Here is a 16,818-nt window from a genome sequence, read left to right as displayed (position 1 = left end):
ATTGGTTGAAGTAAGAGTGTTTTGTGTAACTTCCTTCCCTGTTCCCACTGGAAGTTTTATTTTTTGACAAATTTTGCAGAAATGTTGATTCTTTCCAAAAACAGCACTGGGACAAAAGTATGCATCTGTCATATCCAGTTCCTATTTGTGTAATTTTCCCCAGAGTCAAAGGGGTTTGGCCACTAATTTCCATGGAGACAAAAACAGATTAATTACTATTTCTTCTGCTAAATTGTTTACCTAAGAGCTTATACATTATGTAAACCAAGAGGAACTCAGCATAAATTGTGTCTTTGAGTAGGATCAAAATATATCTAATCCTAGGTTAGTCAGGACTCTAGCCTGAATTTACCTTATCTCTGTTAAGCAACAGAATACTTTCCTGCATTCCTGAACTATCCTGTCTATCTGTGAAAAGATAATCTACAGCTAACACACAATTGAACTGAAAAAGTTTTAAGCTTTCTGGAACTTATGCAGCATTAAACCACTCACCATATACTTATAATCTTATTAATTATAATTTAAAATGTACAAAAATGAGGTCCATCTTCCTGCAACCTCTTTTGTGGAAAAGTTGCAAAAAGGTTTTTATAAAGTCAACTCTGCTGTAAGTCTATTAGAATAGAAACGTATGTACTTCCTTTTTAAAACCAGAGTGGTATGTACTTACTTCGTAACTAGTCAGAATGATTTTAAAATTTTACTTACACTTCGTTAAAATTTTCTATTGATGTTGCAGGTGTAAAAACATCTAGCAATCCTATAACCTGAAAGGTGAAGGAAGTGACATTTTATTTTTAGAAATCTGCAAAGCAGTATATAATTAGTATTGACAGCATTCAGCATTTTTGGGATGAAACTTACAAAAATATGACATGTTCATCCTGAAAACTGGCACAATGTTATAGGTCTATAGGTCTATACAGGTATCACCTCAGCTATATCCATGATCAACAGAAAATTATATTAATTACAAAAAATAATTACTACAAGATTTTAGACAAACAAAAATTAAGGCAGGAAAAGTAATGTCTCAATACAGAAAAGTTGACACATGTCTTATACAATTGTTATACTTAAGATTATGCACAGTTTCATGGGTTTTCTTGTTCTGTTCTTGTTTAACTTTTATAGCATCCTTTCTCCAGGATACTTTTCAATCCACCATATTTTATTCAGGCTTCAGGTCATCAAATTACCTTTAAGCAGGTGGATATCACACTGAAATCAACTGTTTACCACATAAACTTAGAACAGTACTCAGTTACGTGGGGCCTAAAGAGTGTCTGACAGAATCCAAAACCAGAAAAAGCAGGGTTTTTTCCCCCTGAACTTATGGTTCAAGATGTTTCAACAGTATACTTTTCAAGAGAATACTTTTATTACTTTAGTTAGGGAAAAGTAGGACCACTTGTTTTGGATTTCATTAACCTCATCTTCAAGATTTAATTAGATATTTTTAAAATAAAAATGCAGCCTGTTACTGAAAGCCTCTAAAGTCCAGATGGCTGGGTCCAGGTATCTTGGGTAGCTAGACAGTTGCATATACTTTTCAAAAAAGATTGAACCTAACTGAAATTAAGCCTATTTTGCAAACTTTAAGGGAAAGAACTCACTGTCCACTTACATTCTCATGCTTCATGTGCTTAAGCAACCGAAGCTCTCGGTAGGTCCTCCGTGCATGGATAAGTGACTGAAAAGGCCTTGAAAGCTTTTTCACTGCCACCTTCTGTCTTGTTTTGGTATCATAAGCTGAACTGGAAGAGGAAAAGAAAAAGTCCATTTTGATGGCATGTTCTACTTCAAAGCTCTCAGGTAATACAATGAAGAAACCTGTACTCTCCTGGGGGCTCTTTCACCTTCTACTCAGGGACTACACCCAAGGAGCCAGTCAGCAGTAACTCTGAGTATTCAAACACAAGTTCCCTTGTTTTCCATCTAGGAAATTACTAATGCTTACAGTACTGTTCAGAACTTATCCCTGCATAACCCTTCCCAATATGGTAGAAAAAATAACCAGAAAATTAGCTCCATTAGTGCAGCTCCAGCCTCCAGCTCCAATGCAAGGCTCGTAGGGAATACGGAGATTCAGACTCTGAAGTTTGTTTTTACTGAACAAACTGAAATCTTCACTAATTAGAGGAATGCTGCCATTGTGTCTAGGAATATTAATTACCTACACGACCATTAGCTTGCTAGACGATAATGCCCTAAAACTGGTATTAAATTAGGATGTTGACATAGCCAAGGCCATACCATTTCCTTGGGAAAGGCTGGCAGCAAGTGAAAAATGGGCACGTCTTACACTTCAGCCTACAGATCCTGCTGACACACAGCATGTGCCTAACGTCACATAGATGGAGGTGCCCTGCTGAAAAGGACACTAAATATACAAGTCACAATTTGCAAACAAGGGAGACCCACTGGTTTTTGTGCATTAGAGAGACATGACAAGCACAACAAGCCACAAATAAATGATGTCTGATCAGTAGCACAGAAATAAAAATGATCTCTGCATGTATTATTTCATGAGACTACACAGTACAATTATAAAAAGGTTCAATTTTTTACCTCCTCTTAGGAAGAAAAAAAAAATCTTTCAGCTGTTACTCTTATCTATTGAGTTAAAATTGTGTTCAATTAAAATACATTGAAATTCTCTGTTTGAAGTGTGGATAACACTATCTATGCTTACTAGAGAGCAGTAACAAGCCAAGAACCTTTACACACATTAATCTTATAGAACTTTTTTGGAGTTATAAACACAAAAATTAGACAACATGAAAAATGCAGGGAGTAGCATGACAACAATCAGCAGTCACACCAAATGCTATTAGCTCCTTCTGCACAGTGTTTTAGACATTCCTGCAAATTGTTGTAGGAGATATCTGCTAGAGACAAAAAACATTGATTGTGCCTGGAGTAGCTCCCAACCTAATACACTGAGCCTATAATCAGCTCCAAGCAGGTGAACTCCTACACATATTTGGTGCTATGGTCAAGTCATGAAGAGTCAAGTGAAGAGCAAAGCCTCATTATCTACAGGGCAAGGTGGCATTTCTAATGAGAAGCAACAAAGGATACAAGCAACAAACAGCCAGGAAGATCAGTGTGGCACCCAAAAGGTGATTGTGATACAGTTACCCTAGAATTCACCCAACCAGGTGAAGGTCAATCCAGAATTTCATAAAAACCAGAGTAAAAGCAAGTAGATTTAATTAACAAGTTTCTTGCATGCATCATGGAAGGAGAGAGTCACTCATGAGATAAATGAAACAGATAAGTAGATTACATAGCTAGTTCCTTGCAAGCATCACAGAAGCTGATCTTCAGGGAAGTTTTAAAGGTGTAAAGTGTTGTGGCTTTGCTGAGCACCTCAGGAAGGGCATTCCCTGAGCAGCAGAAAGAATGCATAGGAAGAAGATGACTGATATCACTCTGACAAGTGGGTGGAAGGGATATAATAGAGATACTTGTCCCGACAGTAGGGCAGGGACAGAGTTATTCAGGATATGAGGATGTTGTGTTGCTCAAATACATGGAGCAGCTCAAGGAACAAACAGTGTGAGAAGAACTGACAACAGAGATATCTTAAAATTCCACATGACCAGCCACAGGAACAATATGAAGGTTGCACAAGTAAATCTAAAGAAATAAAAAGGAAGCCAATACTTGGCTGTTAAGGCAACAAAGATTAGATGTAATTGCCTTGTGTTTAATCATGGGCAGTGAAGCCACTGGAGAACACCGCCAAGTCGCACAGATGCATACTCTCTATATCCTTTCCAACTTCTTTTGAAAAGGAAATGTTTATCCAGATAAATAAATAACACTGCCCCAAACAGCAGTCTGCTTAACATTTCAGCTCTTCTGGCAACTCACAAGCCTTCCCACTCGTGCTTATACTGGTTTGTGAAATACTGTATACATTATACAAGGCTAGGAGGAATTAGATTTTAAATCCCATTATAATGATAAACATCACTCTCCCTCCAATTCTAAGTCCAAATGTGCGTTTCAGTGATTTAAAAACCACTGATCTTTAAGATGGATTACTTTTTATCCTCCATATGACTCAAGGCTACGAAGCTTTCAGATGGTACAAAGCACTATCTTCTTAGCTTCAATAATTCTTATGACAGCAGCTTTTCAGACCTAGGATGGAACCATGTAAGGAGAAGAGGAAAAAAAAAAGGCAACTTGAGTCCTGAGACCTCCAATGGGAAATCATGAAATATCATGTATTGAAGCTGCACAGGCCAGTGACTGACTTGGTTTAAATGAGTTCCTCCACACTCAACTAAGTGCACCAAGTGATAATCAGAGCCAATGCCTCAGGCTCCTTCCTTGCCTGATTTCCCATCATTGTAATTCAAGTTATTAACAGTAAAGCATTCAAAAGTATGTTTGAACTGTCTTGTTTGTCAGATTCAAGGATGACTTGCATCTGTGACCTCTGCTACTGCCTCTGTGATCACATTTTAATACTAGGTCTCTCTGTCTCGATATTACATCATCATAGCTGCAATGTGGTTTGTCCCTCAAATCCCTCATTGGCCCCTGAGTAAACTATCAGATGGCAGGATGAGCAGCTTCCCTTTCTGTGTGATATCCCCAAAAATGCTCAGTTTTCAGACTAGTCCCTGGATAGGACATCTCTGGGCCTATCAGAGCAAAAATATGGGACCACCTGACCTTGGCACTTGCAAACCCTTCCTTGGGGGCCTGTAAACAGCGTAAAATGACTGAAAACAGCTTCTTAAAAAAACCCCCAAACCTATGTTGTTAACTACTTTGATTTAACAGGGGAAAAAAGTGTTAGAGGCCCTCTGTCACAGTTTAACTGCAGCTGGCAACTAATTACACAGCTGCCCTACCTGCTCACTCCCCTCCACCCCCACCTCAGAAAGAAAAAGTAAACCTCATGCATTGAGAGAAGAACAATTTAATAATTGAAACAAAATATAATAATAATAATCTCAAATATGTTAACAATATTAATAATTCTAATAACCACATGATATTCTATGGTATGAAACATCCCTTTGGCCAGGTCAGGTCATCTGTCCCAGCTGTGCTCCCTCACAGCTTCCAACGCAGCTCCTAATTAGCAGAACATGGGACACTGAAAAGTCCTTAACTTAGGGTCAGCACTACATAGCAAAACCCAATACATCAGACTGTTATCAACATTATTCTCATACTGAATCTCAAACACAGCACTGTACCATCTACTAAGAAGAAAATGAACTCTGCCCCAGCAGTAAGCAGGACATCCTCACCTTCCCTTACCCTGCATGATGTCTGACTCACAGCTTCCCACTTCTTCCCTGAGACTGGAGAGGGCTTCTCTGCCAGTCTTTTGGTGTTTGCATTGCCTCACAAACAACTGCCAGCAACTTACAGTGACTTTTTCTTTTGCAAGGTTATTTTCTACATACTTCAGCTTTGGCCAAATACCTGTGTTTATATCTGGTTTATACTCACACAAGGAAACAAATCATCCTTCCAATGGTTCAGCTACTGTTTCCTGGGTTTCTCTGAAACTACTTCTTCTGAAGTGTTTTATCTCTGATTATGTTGTTACTTCATGTAGCTGGACAGAATAGTGCGACGGAGATAAACTTTGATATTTGCAAAGGGATATCGTCTCCCATCTCTAATCTATTCCTTACTGTTGGCATTTCATTTGTTGTACGCAGTGAAAATAAGTGACTTTTTAATTACATATTGTCAGTATTTCTGTCACCATCACTACATGGTATGCTCACATGCCTCAACAGAATATGGGAACACCACTTTAGACAGACTTTCTATCATAATTTAAAAAGAAACACAATTATTAATATCGCTTTAATTTACAAGAAACAACTTTGTAACAATCTTAGCAATAGCTTTTTCAGATATGATCATTCTTGACCAAGAACCCATCAGAGTTATGACACATTTTTTGCTGTCTCTCTTTCCAAGATCAAGGATAAAAAGACATTATTCTGCTTACATGGATGGCATCATTTTCACACAGATTAGAGACTTTTGTTTAGTGTTATTTTCAATCATTGCTTAAATTAGACCCACCTTTTCAGTGTTGTCAACTCCTATATTTAGGAATTCTATTGAAGTTCCACTAGATGAAATACGAATCTCTATTTATATGCACATTTACCCAGTTCTTAAGGTATTAGAGAAAAATATGAAAGTAGGAAGCTACTGCAGTCTAAAAACTTAAGAAGTGGAAAACACAAGATTTTAACAGCTTCAAGCTAACTTCATGACTTTTGATGGGACACAGGTTTTGGTAGCTGATGCTTATAACTATGGCTGTACTTACAGTAATTTCCCTAGTATCCATGGACAGTTTATCCCCTGTGGTTGCAGAGCAGTAATAGTGGACAGACAGTCCATTCATGTGTGCAGCCCACTCTGATCTCTCAGCGATTTTGGGACTAGAAGTACACCATTCACCTATGGCTACTTAGCCTTTGGGATCGAATTTTCTTCAATAGCTGGAGGCTGTTTGTGGGAATCTGATCTAACAAACCACACATAGAGCCACCTCTTATCCTATTTAGTAAACTCTAGTATATAATGCAGGAAGAATTCTTCTTGGGATCAGCTGGTCCCACTGAACTACAGCCAGTCCCTGAAACTTTGGGCTTGGCAAGGGCTTATCAGCTGGGCACATTACTACCCGCAATGCCTGGAAAAAGTTCAGCTTGAATGCAGTGTTCAGTCTAGTGAGTTCTCTTCATTCCTGAAGCCAGCTCAGGTCCAGCTGATGCAGAATGAAGGCATGACCCAAAGCTGGCTGTACTAGGTGCCAGACTTGTGCCTGCAGCAACCTCCTCACCTGCTGTAGGTTACCTGAATCAGACAATATTCCATCCCCATCACTCCAGATAACCACAAGGTTTTGGTTGTCTACAAAGTCTGATTTTATGCTTTCACAAATATAGCTGTACAAACTAATTAGATATATGTATTCTAAGAGACTGATTTGAGGTTAAGTGCAAAATGCAGAAGACTAACTTTTCCAACATTCTTTTTTATAATTCGGTGTCTCAGCTTAGGAGGCTGTTACCCTTACACCATCAGAAGTTTGAAACAGATTGGACACACTATACCAAAACTTGGAGAGAATGCTGTAAGCAGCACATGTGACAATGACACTGGGTCTGGGTTTTCCCCATATTGTTCCAGGTTTCTATTTTTGTTTCTTTCACTGCAGCATAACACAAGCTTCTTACCTTCCCTGGGTCACATTCCTTCAGAACATGGGAAGAGTCCCCCATTACATGTAAGTGTTAAGGGACACAAACCCCCTCCCGAAAACCAAACCAAACCAAACCAACAGCCCCTCCCTCCAAAAAAAGGCAATTGATGCTCAAAACACAGATTCATAATTTTGAGCGCTTATCCACAGACCTCGGCACCCTTTTCTGTACCCATTGACTCTTTCTATTACAGGAGACATGAACCTCCTTGTGGACACGTCCTCTTAATTTGTAAGAATTCCTGAGAAAAACAAGCAACAGCAGCAGGAGGGTATATGTGAGCAAGTATTGAAGAGGAAGGAACAGAATAGGGGTCAATACACAGAAAACCTCATCATTGAGGGGACAGCCCTTACTGCACCATGCATTGGCAAGAAAGACAGGAAAGAGGGACCATAGGAACCTTGCCCTGGGACATTTGCTAGTATCCAATTGTGTAATTAGGGTTCCTCACAAGTACAGTGAATATCAACCCTTTTTACATTTCTCATAAATGTCATGTAAATAAAAGAAACTAATCACATTAATAACACAGATTTTGATTTTTGTTTGAAAGGTTTAGTTTGTGAACTTTGTCTTCTGGGTCTTCTCCAGAATCTTTTTCTTCTTTTTTATTGAAATAAACAGAGCTATTTTTTGAGATATAGAGTAGTTTGCAAAAAGCACACACACCACCCATCCAATACTAGAAAATGGACCATAATACCTATTGGCAGAGCAGCAAGGGAACAACACAAAACAGCCACCCACAGCCGATTTGAGTTAAAAGTACCAGGAAATGGTTTGTTTCGTTTTGTTTGTTCTTTATAAATGTTTTGTTACTTTTTTACAAGTTCATGTTGGTGATTTGCACACTCTAAGAGCTGGCTCTAAAGTGCAAAGAGTGTGTTTGCTAAACCACACAAATCACAAAATATGTGCCTCAAAAGGAAACCATAAAGAAAAATTAGACCATAGCAAGACAAAATATGAGAGGATGACTAGTGGCCAACTCTGAAACTAGAGAGTTAATCTCCTCATAGACAAAAAAACCCCAAACCTGCTTGATGATGACAGGTTATTGTACTGTAAAATTACATCCCATCACTTGGATATTGTTCCAACACACTATGCTGAGTGCTAGCCTCAATTGTTTTGGTTTTAGTACAATCACTGTTAATTATCTCAGATTAATTTACCACTAAATCTAAATATAAAACCACAAATTATCTCTTACATGGGCAACATAATTGTTCTATAACCAAGATAAAAATACGTTGGCTTTATGTTTTAAGCAGACACTGAAAAATATTAAAAAATAATTGCTCTCCATATGTTATTGAATACATCACCAATCTTCTTTCAATGTAACAACATGATAATAAAAGTGCTGTATCAGCCTCTGAGTTCACAAGCCATTTTTCAGTTTCTGATATGTTTTCTGTGCCTCCACAGTGGCACAGAACATTCAAATAACTTTACAGAGGAGCAGTCACACTTTTCTAGGTGAAGCTACAGACAGTACAGCTTAAACCAGCGGGAGTGATGTATTTAAAATCATGGTTGTGAGAAAAACATAGAGACAGTTGGGGTCATAAGCTCATAGCTTCCTCAGCATGTACAACCAACTCACGGATATTAAAATAATCATGTATTTTAGATAGCCTACAAGCCCAATGTCAGTATGTAAACAAGAAAATCAGTCAGCTGCCACTAAGCCAGTACACTGCTAATGACAAATGTGTTCCATTCATCATTTCATTAAAAAAGACTGACAGGGAGTTACACATTGTGGGCTTTGAAGCTTCAGTTAGAAATGCGTGTGGTTAATCTGGAAATAAAGTTTAACGTGAAAAATATCAGTGCTTTCAAATATATTACACAAACCTATACTGAAAAAATCTCGCTTACATTCACATTCTTCTTTTTCCTATTCCTCCCCCCACTTCACATTTCCTGTTTCCTCTCTCTACAAGAGCCAAAATTTTAAATGGTAGCAATTAACCAGGTCACATAGAGGTTTTGAAATGCCCTCTCCCTTCCCAAGTGTATGGACAGAACTAAGATTTTTTTTTTAATATACTATTTTAATATATTTTTGGTATCAACTAACTAATAGGTTCTGAAATTGCAAACAGCTCCTTGGGAAGCAGTGTTAAAGCAACCAGGCCCTAAGATCTTCAGGTCTCTGAAACAGGGACTGTGTCCATCAGGCAACTGCAATCACAATCCTGGTTGACAGCAGGACAGGAAAGGAGGGAGCTATGCCACTGCTGCCTCATGTAGTCAGGAGGGTGCATATCACAAAAAAATATAAAGGCGGGATGGAGGAGTCCCTCTGCAGAGAATACGCTCTGTTAATGTATCCCTACAGCCACACAGAAGGCTGAAATTCCATGACCCTTACTGTCTTTCTGCCACAACTGAGTCATCTTGTGCCTCTTATCTCTCTTCCATTCCATGCCTCCCCTTTCTCTAAAAAGGATCTCTCCTAACCTTGCCTTTTCTTCACCTTTCCTACGAGACCCTCTATCACCCTCCTCTCACACGCACAGATGTCATCTACTCCAAAACTACTTCACAGGCTTAGTGACAGCCTCCTATATAGAAATCTCTGGCATAGCAATTCTTAGCTCTTCTCACTCTTCTCCACAAACACCTCCTTCATTAAGTGTTCTAAGACATTCTCATTTAAAATAGGAACCTTGACTCCACTAATTACCAACCCATTTCCCTTTCCTTTCCAAAGTCAGTTAACTATACTGTTCCAACAGCTGGAAAATACTCAGGATGAAACCAGACAAAGGAATGACAAGCAATCTGCATTCCACTCTAGTACTCTAACAAAACCACTTTCAACAAACTGTCTAGTGATGTCTTCCTGGTCAGTGCTCAGAAAAACTCTTCCATCTTCTTTTATGTAACTTTTACAAAATTTCTTGAATTCTTGACCTCTCTTGGCTTTGTAGCTGCAAATGCCACCGTGTTTTTGTTCCTAATGGCTATTTCCTTACATTTTTCTAAAGGTCTCACTCTGCAACATTTTTTTGTTGCTTCACTTATTTTCATCCATTCACTCTAGCAATACTGCTGCAAAGATTCTCCTTCTAAGATGTAACATTGGTCATGCAACTCCTTTTATTTAGCTCTTCTCCCTGCTGCAACCTTGCCTTCAAGGCCTTGTTTCTAAGTATCGTTATTACGTTTACTCAGTTTTAAGAAATGTCCTGCTTCTGACTGGATTGTCATGTCAGCCTTCATCTCTCACTCAGTTTTCAAGCTTTGAATATGCTTAGAAGGGCACATTGTAAATATTTGCAAAACTAATGAAAGGGTTCAATACCTTCCTTCTGAATGACATATACCAAAATTAGACAACTCTTAACAGACCTTGGACAACAATATTTTAACAACATTGTGTGAAAAGTTTCCAATCAACATAACCATATGTAGGGTGAAGTTCAGCACCTGTATTTGTATTGGAAACAAAAGACCTAATCCAAAAGAACAGTCCAAAGGGAGTACGCTGAAATCTACACATGCTTGGGATTGTGTTTAGCCTGTAGAGATCTATACCACCTTCATTTTCCAGCTGTGTTTACACACAGCAGCTGTGTGTTACTACTACTCTAGAAGTTTATCTCAGCATTTACTATTTAAAGTAGCATGTAGTGTTACACTGACACACACCATAACTCCAGCAGCCTGATCTCACAACTGAAATCATACACTTAGTATCACTACAGCTAAGTAAAAAGATCCTTTTTAAAAAAATATGCAAGTCATCAAATACAATCCTTGGATGAAGAAATTTTTCTCTTTGTCAGTCAAAGACAATTTATATCAGCTTTTAGAATTGCTCAGATGCTACTGAGTTGTCTCAGCATCTCCTTAGAGGTTCTTGACGTGAAAAGGACAGCATCAGCAATGCTATGTTCCAGTATTGCAAGCTACTGCCCTTCAAAACACTTTTGAGTACAATCTAACCAGAAGCACAGAACAGAGTGGATGAAAGGAAAGAAGGGGTTAAACTTCAAGAATAGAGTCTTCTGCTTCTATTTTTCCACTTGTACTTCTTCGAAGCAAAACAATAGCCTAAACAGCATCCACCTTGTCCTGTTTCTACCCAAAATTAGCCAGGACACAAACTTAGTGAATCTTAAGCATGCACGTAAAGTTAACAGGATAGAGAAATACTGACATGTTGCATTGTCTAAATGACTTAAGGCAGGCTTTGCTTTCCTGCTTTTCTTGAACTGAGGCCCGTGCCATTACACTCTGACTTAGCAGGCCTCTTTTTACAAATGTGTTATGCCATCTAAGTTGGTGTTAGGCATTGTATACTCAAAATCAAAAGAGAGTGAGTGTAAGTGCTATTGATGCAAACAGCCTCTGAGGAAACAGTGCTGGAGTTTCTGGTTGTGAAGAAGATCTGGACTCACTTTGGTTCATCTTGCAACGTCTGTTCTTTCCAAAGAAGGCAGAACACAGAGACTGCAATATGCTAATGTGAAACAACCTGTTGGAGAGATCAGAGACAGCATGCTGCAGAATGCTGTCAATCCCTCCCAGGTAAAAATAGGACTAAGTAGGTTAGAACACAGTTTACAAAAGCTGCATAAAAAGAAGCATACAGGCTTTAAAAAAACCCCAAACAACAGCAAACCAAAAATCTGTCCACATTACATAATTTGTGGTACAATAAGTAGTCTTTAAAAAAGAAGAAGCTCTTTCTCAAGGCAGGTAGCAATGCCAGCTCCCAGAGTAAAAGGTGGCCATGTACCAAACCATAGCGGACCCACCACAATACAACAGAGAGGCAGAGATGCTTCAGGCTAAAGGCCCAGTTTATAAGCAATATCACTGGGACAGTCGGAAGACTCAAACACAGTCAGAATTCTTATTTAAAAGGCAGAATTCTGGAGGAACGAGAGTTTAAAATGCAGTTTGACCTGAGATGTAATATGTCTCTTTTCTCTAGAACTGAAACAAAATGGTTGTAGATGAAGATGATTGCTCCTAAAGTAAGCTAGCTTGCTTCCCATCTAAATGCCTTAATTTATCTTAAATGCTGCACTTGACATCAGAAGGTTTTCAAAACTCTCAATTAGAAGGTTTGGTGCCTGGTCTGTTAAGAGTCAACCAGCTCTTTGACTTCTGTGAGAGGTAAATCCAAATTTGAGGATAGACACTGAAAACGCACTTTTCAAAAAAACTTTAACCGAGTTTTGGCTTGAGAAAGAGTTAAAATAATTTTCTAATAATAAAAAAACTCAACTTGATAAGAAAAGCTATAGCACAAAAAGAAAACCACTCCAAAACAAACAAGTTCTATGTGTAAATTTTCTAACAAAACAAACAAACAAACACCCAGAGAAGAGTGAAATTAACCAAAATGTAACCTTGAAGATGCCGTTGATACTTTTACATGTAACTAAACTACCACACACCGCTCACACTTCCACAGGATGTTAATTTTTTTCCTAAAAAATTAGAAAAAGTCAGATCTGACAGTGGCAAATGACAGAACATCCATGAGCTTGAATGGTCATAGGAAAGAGCTCAAGTAAGAGGAAGCCTTCCATGGAGTTAAAAAACATGAGTAACATAAAAAGTTCTGTAAGGGAGAAGACCTTGAGGGACAGACCTCAGAGGTCTCTCTGCCGTTCACGTAGATGCTGAAGTGCAACACATCTTAGCATTGTGGTTGAGTCTGGAGGATTTCCAAAAAAAAAAAGTTCTTTGTGATATGTCATTAAAAGAGTGAGAAAAGCAGTAGAGCTCTTAATGCTAAGGAAGATTTTGGTTTTATGCATATTCCACATCTAAATAAAAACTAAGAAAAACAAATGTGAAAGCACTGTGCTTGGTATAGATAACTCTCTGAAAATGAATCTGTTTTAAACTGCTAATATCTATCTCAGTAGCATGCTTGATGCATCTGCAATTAACTCAAACACTAATTCTACCAGACTTACAAAATATCAATAAATTGGGCCAAAACACAGCCTCCCGACACAAACTCTCCTATTGATTTTGAGCTGCAAGCAAAGGATGCTTAAATGCAAGTATTTACAATATGTTTCTTATTATCAGTTATCAATTCAGTTACCCAAGTCTATTGGACATGACTGATAACTTACTGTTTAAAAAAAAAAAAGGGTAGAACTAGAGAACAGTTCCACTGAGGCAGAAAAAATTTGTTACAACTGTTCCTGTTTTAAAGTCACTGTTTAGAGTTCAGGACCTTGGCTTCTATTCATCAAACCACTTAAGAATTTGTTTAATTCCAGTGGTTTCTGTAAGACTTGAGTATGTTTTTAGACATTTTACTGAATAGGAGTACAATTATTCACAGAAGAAATATAGCATATTACTCAAGGGAACAGTTGTGTCTTGTGGGTCTCCTGGGTAAAGCACATGCACACAGACAGAAAAAAAATCAATTTCAATAGACACTAAAAATAGATGGCTTTTCTCAGAGAGATGCTTACCTTTTCCTCATATTCAAGCTTCTCTTTGGGTTTACAGTTCATTGATGTTAACGAGGCTATTAATATAGAGCAATAATTTAATGCTATATTTTATTTTTAAATGTCTATTTTAGAGCAAACCTTTCCCACAGCATCTTCCAGTCTCCATTTTATATCCCACTTCCTATACTTTGCAATTGATAAAAATACTAGGATTTCCTTGTCTCTGCAGACAGTTTCAAAAACCAAAGCACCAGCTGTGCTGCAAGTGAACCATGACAAGCTTTTATTTCCATTGCAATTTCTCAAAAGTCTTGACATCTCATTACAAAATTCAGCGAAGTTGGTCTTCCCCTTAAAATTATGTCAGCATAAATAGGAAAAATAAGCAGAAATGCAGTTTCAATTGGAACACAAAAGTAGTTACTCTGTTACTGTATATCTTAGTTTACTTTCTCTTCTTTTATTGCACAAACTAAGATTTTTATAGTCTAAATAAATTAGGTCCTTGTGAGACTATTCACAGCACACTGTCAGAGGACTCTATGCTTAACTACAATGGCAGGTACCAACACTCACATGGTATTTGCCTAGATTTCCCTGGTGCAAGCATAAATCAAAAATAATAAAAAAAGAGAAGAATTCAAAGATACTTCACACTAGTCCTGAGTGTTTCTGCTGATTGTTGGAGGTTTTTTAAATGCATATTTCTAGCTCACATGTAACTGGGACATTTCACAGAGCTAGGGAATGAAACAACAAATATAAAACTCCATAAATGTTCTCTGTTATCCAATTACGAAGAGTATGAAGAGAGAAAGAGAACTATTGCATGAATTTAGAGCACGAAAAAAGTAAAGTTCTACAAATTTTTTTTTTAGTACTTCTTTTTAAAGGCCCATTATGAATTGTTTTACATAATTTCACTTACCCAGTTTACAAAAGAAACACAACTCTTTTTCAGAAACCCCTTAAACATCACTAGTATTTCAAAAAATTGATTCAAAGCTTTTATAAGTGTAGTAAATTGTGCATCAAATACTAAAGTAACAGCCCAATCTGCACTGGGAGTTCCCGAGAGCGTAAACCTGACGTAGGAATTATCAAAGAAAGGGATACGTTTTAGGATAAGATGTGGTAAACCCTTATACAACCTTAAGATCCCGAAGCCCTTGGGCGGCATTCTGCCCTAATCTGCGATCCCCCGAAACCACTGGGTGAGCCCCCTGTGTCCTCCCTCAGCCTGCCCCGCTCCAGGGGCTGCCCCCATTGTCTCGGCGGACAGAACTCCCCCATTTCGCCGTGGATGCCCCGGGCCCCGCGGGATGTCCCGCTCACCCCCCGGCTGAAAGGGCCGCGGGTGGACGCCGCTCCGACAGCGCTTCCTCGCGCCCCAACGCTGCCTCCCCGTCCCCTCCGCTAGGACCCGCCATGACTGCGCAGGATTCCCGGCTTCGGGGCAATTCCCACTCCGGCAGGAGCAGCACCCGGCGGCAGCGGCCCCGCGGCGGGCGGTCACTCGGCGCTGCCGGCCGCGGGGGCCCCTCATAGCCCGGGGAGAGGCTCCGGAGGAGCGGCCCCGGGGCAGCGGCAGAAGGACGGGCAGGGGCCGCCCCGGGGCGGCGGCGGGCGCGGTTGCCCCGGGTTACGGCGAGGCATTCCCGGCCCCGCGGGGCCGCGGCGGGGAGCGGGAGCCCCGGCGCCGCTCACACCGGTGCCCGGCGGACACGCCCCCGCCCGCCGCCGCCGCCGAGCTCCCCCCTCCCCGCACACGACCCCCGGCGGGGCACGGAGCCTCCCGCCAGCCCAGCATTGTCCGGCCCCGCCGCCCGCCGGCTGCACCTGCCGGCTCCCGGCCCCGCTGCCGCCGCCCCGCACCTACCACACGGAGCCGTAGGCGCCGGAGCCGACGGGGGTGAGGTTCTGGTAGCGCTGGGGCACCTCCCACACCGTCTTGTTCAGCTCCTGCCGGTAGAAGCCGCCGCGCTCGGACATTTTCCCGGAGCCGCCGCCGGCAGCGGCAACAGCAGCGGTACCCGCCACTCAGCCGAGGCGAGCACGGCTGGCGCCGGCGGGGAGGAGGGACCGGGAGGGGAAGGGGAGGGGAAGGCGGAGGCCGAGGGGGTGGGGGCAGCGGCCGGGGCCGGGGAAGCCCGGGAGGGGGCGAGGGGCGCTCGGCGCACAGGCCCAGGAGCCCCGGGGCGGCACCTGGTGTCCTCCCGCCGGGCCGCCCGGGGCGTGCGGGGAGTGGCGAAGCGCCGATCCTGACCCGGAGCACCGCAGCTGGGGCGGTGATGGCCCGGAGCGGCGGCTGCACCGCATCGGCCGCCCCTGCCCGGACGCGCGGGAAGGGCCCGCGCCGCCGCCTCTGCTCCCCGCGGTCAGCCGGCCCTTCCCCTGGCATCTCTCAGGCTTTCTGAAGCTTTGCTGACACCTTTCTGACTTTGCCAAGGCCACCTGAAGCTCCCCCTCGGCCCGTCAGGCTCCCCCCTCCACCTCGAGCTGCAGCGCCAGCGGCGGTGACCCTGCGCTGGGCTCTCAGCCCGGGCATGGCCTGCGGGGCCAGCGCGGCCCCCGCTCACTGAGGGAGCCCCGGGCAGGTCTGGCATTTACTGGGAGTCCTCTGGTGCCTACAATTTCCCCTTACAACATTGACTCCCACATGCTGATTCCCACTCCTCATTTGAGTCTTCTCCCTTTTCATCAAAGAAGACTTGACCCCTCAAGATAACAAACAATCTTGAAAACTTTAAAACTCCAAAACTCATGCACCAGTTAAAGTTAAAGGTTCTCTGACTTCTTTTTTTATTCTCCGAAGTGTACCTTATACAATATCTCAACCATCTCTGGAATCATTACAGCACTACTGCAATGTTACCAGTATACTATTTTAAAATGTATTATTTCCTTACATAACTTCTTATACTTCTTTGACCACCTCTAAGTAACTAAATTAAAATATAACTAAATTAAAAAATACATGAATGATGCTACTACAGCCATTTATCCGCAGCCATCCGCTCAAATGGTACTAAGTGCTCCTAAAGCTGTAGCCTAGTTCTCACTTCTACCCTGCTCTAGTGCAGCAG

General features: G+C 41.2%; 1 protein-coding gene across 2 annotated transcripts in view; it reads right to left on the bottom strand.

Annotated features, from left to right (window-relative positions):
• MAPK11 (mitogen-activated protein kinase 11) overlaps positions 1 to 15,814 on the bottom strand; it is a 32,497-nt gene extending 16,683 nt beyond the window's left edge. The window contains exons 1-3 of one of the 2 annotated variants that reach the window (XM_017818220.1): positions 15,612 to 15,814; positions 1,631 to 1,760; positions 712 to 770 (exon numbers count right to left, since the gene is read on the bottom strand). In XM_017818220.1, coding sequence (XP_017673709.1) covers positions 712 to 770; positions 1,631 to 1,760; positions 15,612 to 15,724 — 302 coding nt within the window. In that variant the 5' untranslated portion in view covers positions 15,725 to 15,814. Of the gene's footprint in view, positions 1 to 711; positions 771 to 1,630; positions 1,761 to 15,607 lie in introns of both variants that reach the window. The other variant, XM_017818221.1, reaches the window with a different exon arrangement.
• Between the last annotated feature and the right edge of the window lie 1,004 nt (positions 15,815 to 16,818).

This window comes from Lepidothrix coronata, unplaced genomic scaffold (genome assembly GCF_001604755.1).
Source record: "Lepidothrix coronata isolate B3197 unplaced genomic scaffold, Lepidothrix_coronata-1.0 Scaffold66, whole genome shotgun sequence".
NCBI lineage: Eukaryota > Metazoa > Chordata > Aves > Passeriformes > Pipridae > Lepidothrix > Lepidothrix coronata.
This window is presented reverse-complemented; position numbering and strand designations above follow the sequence as displayed.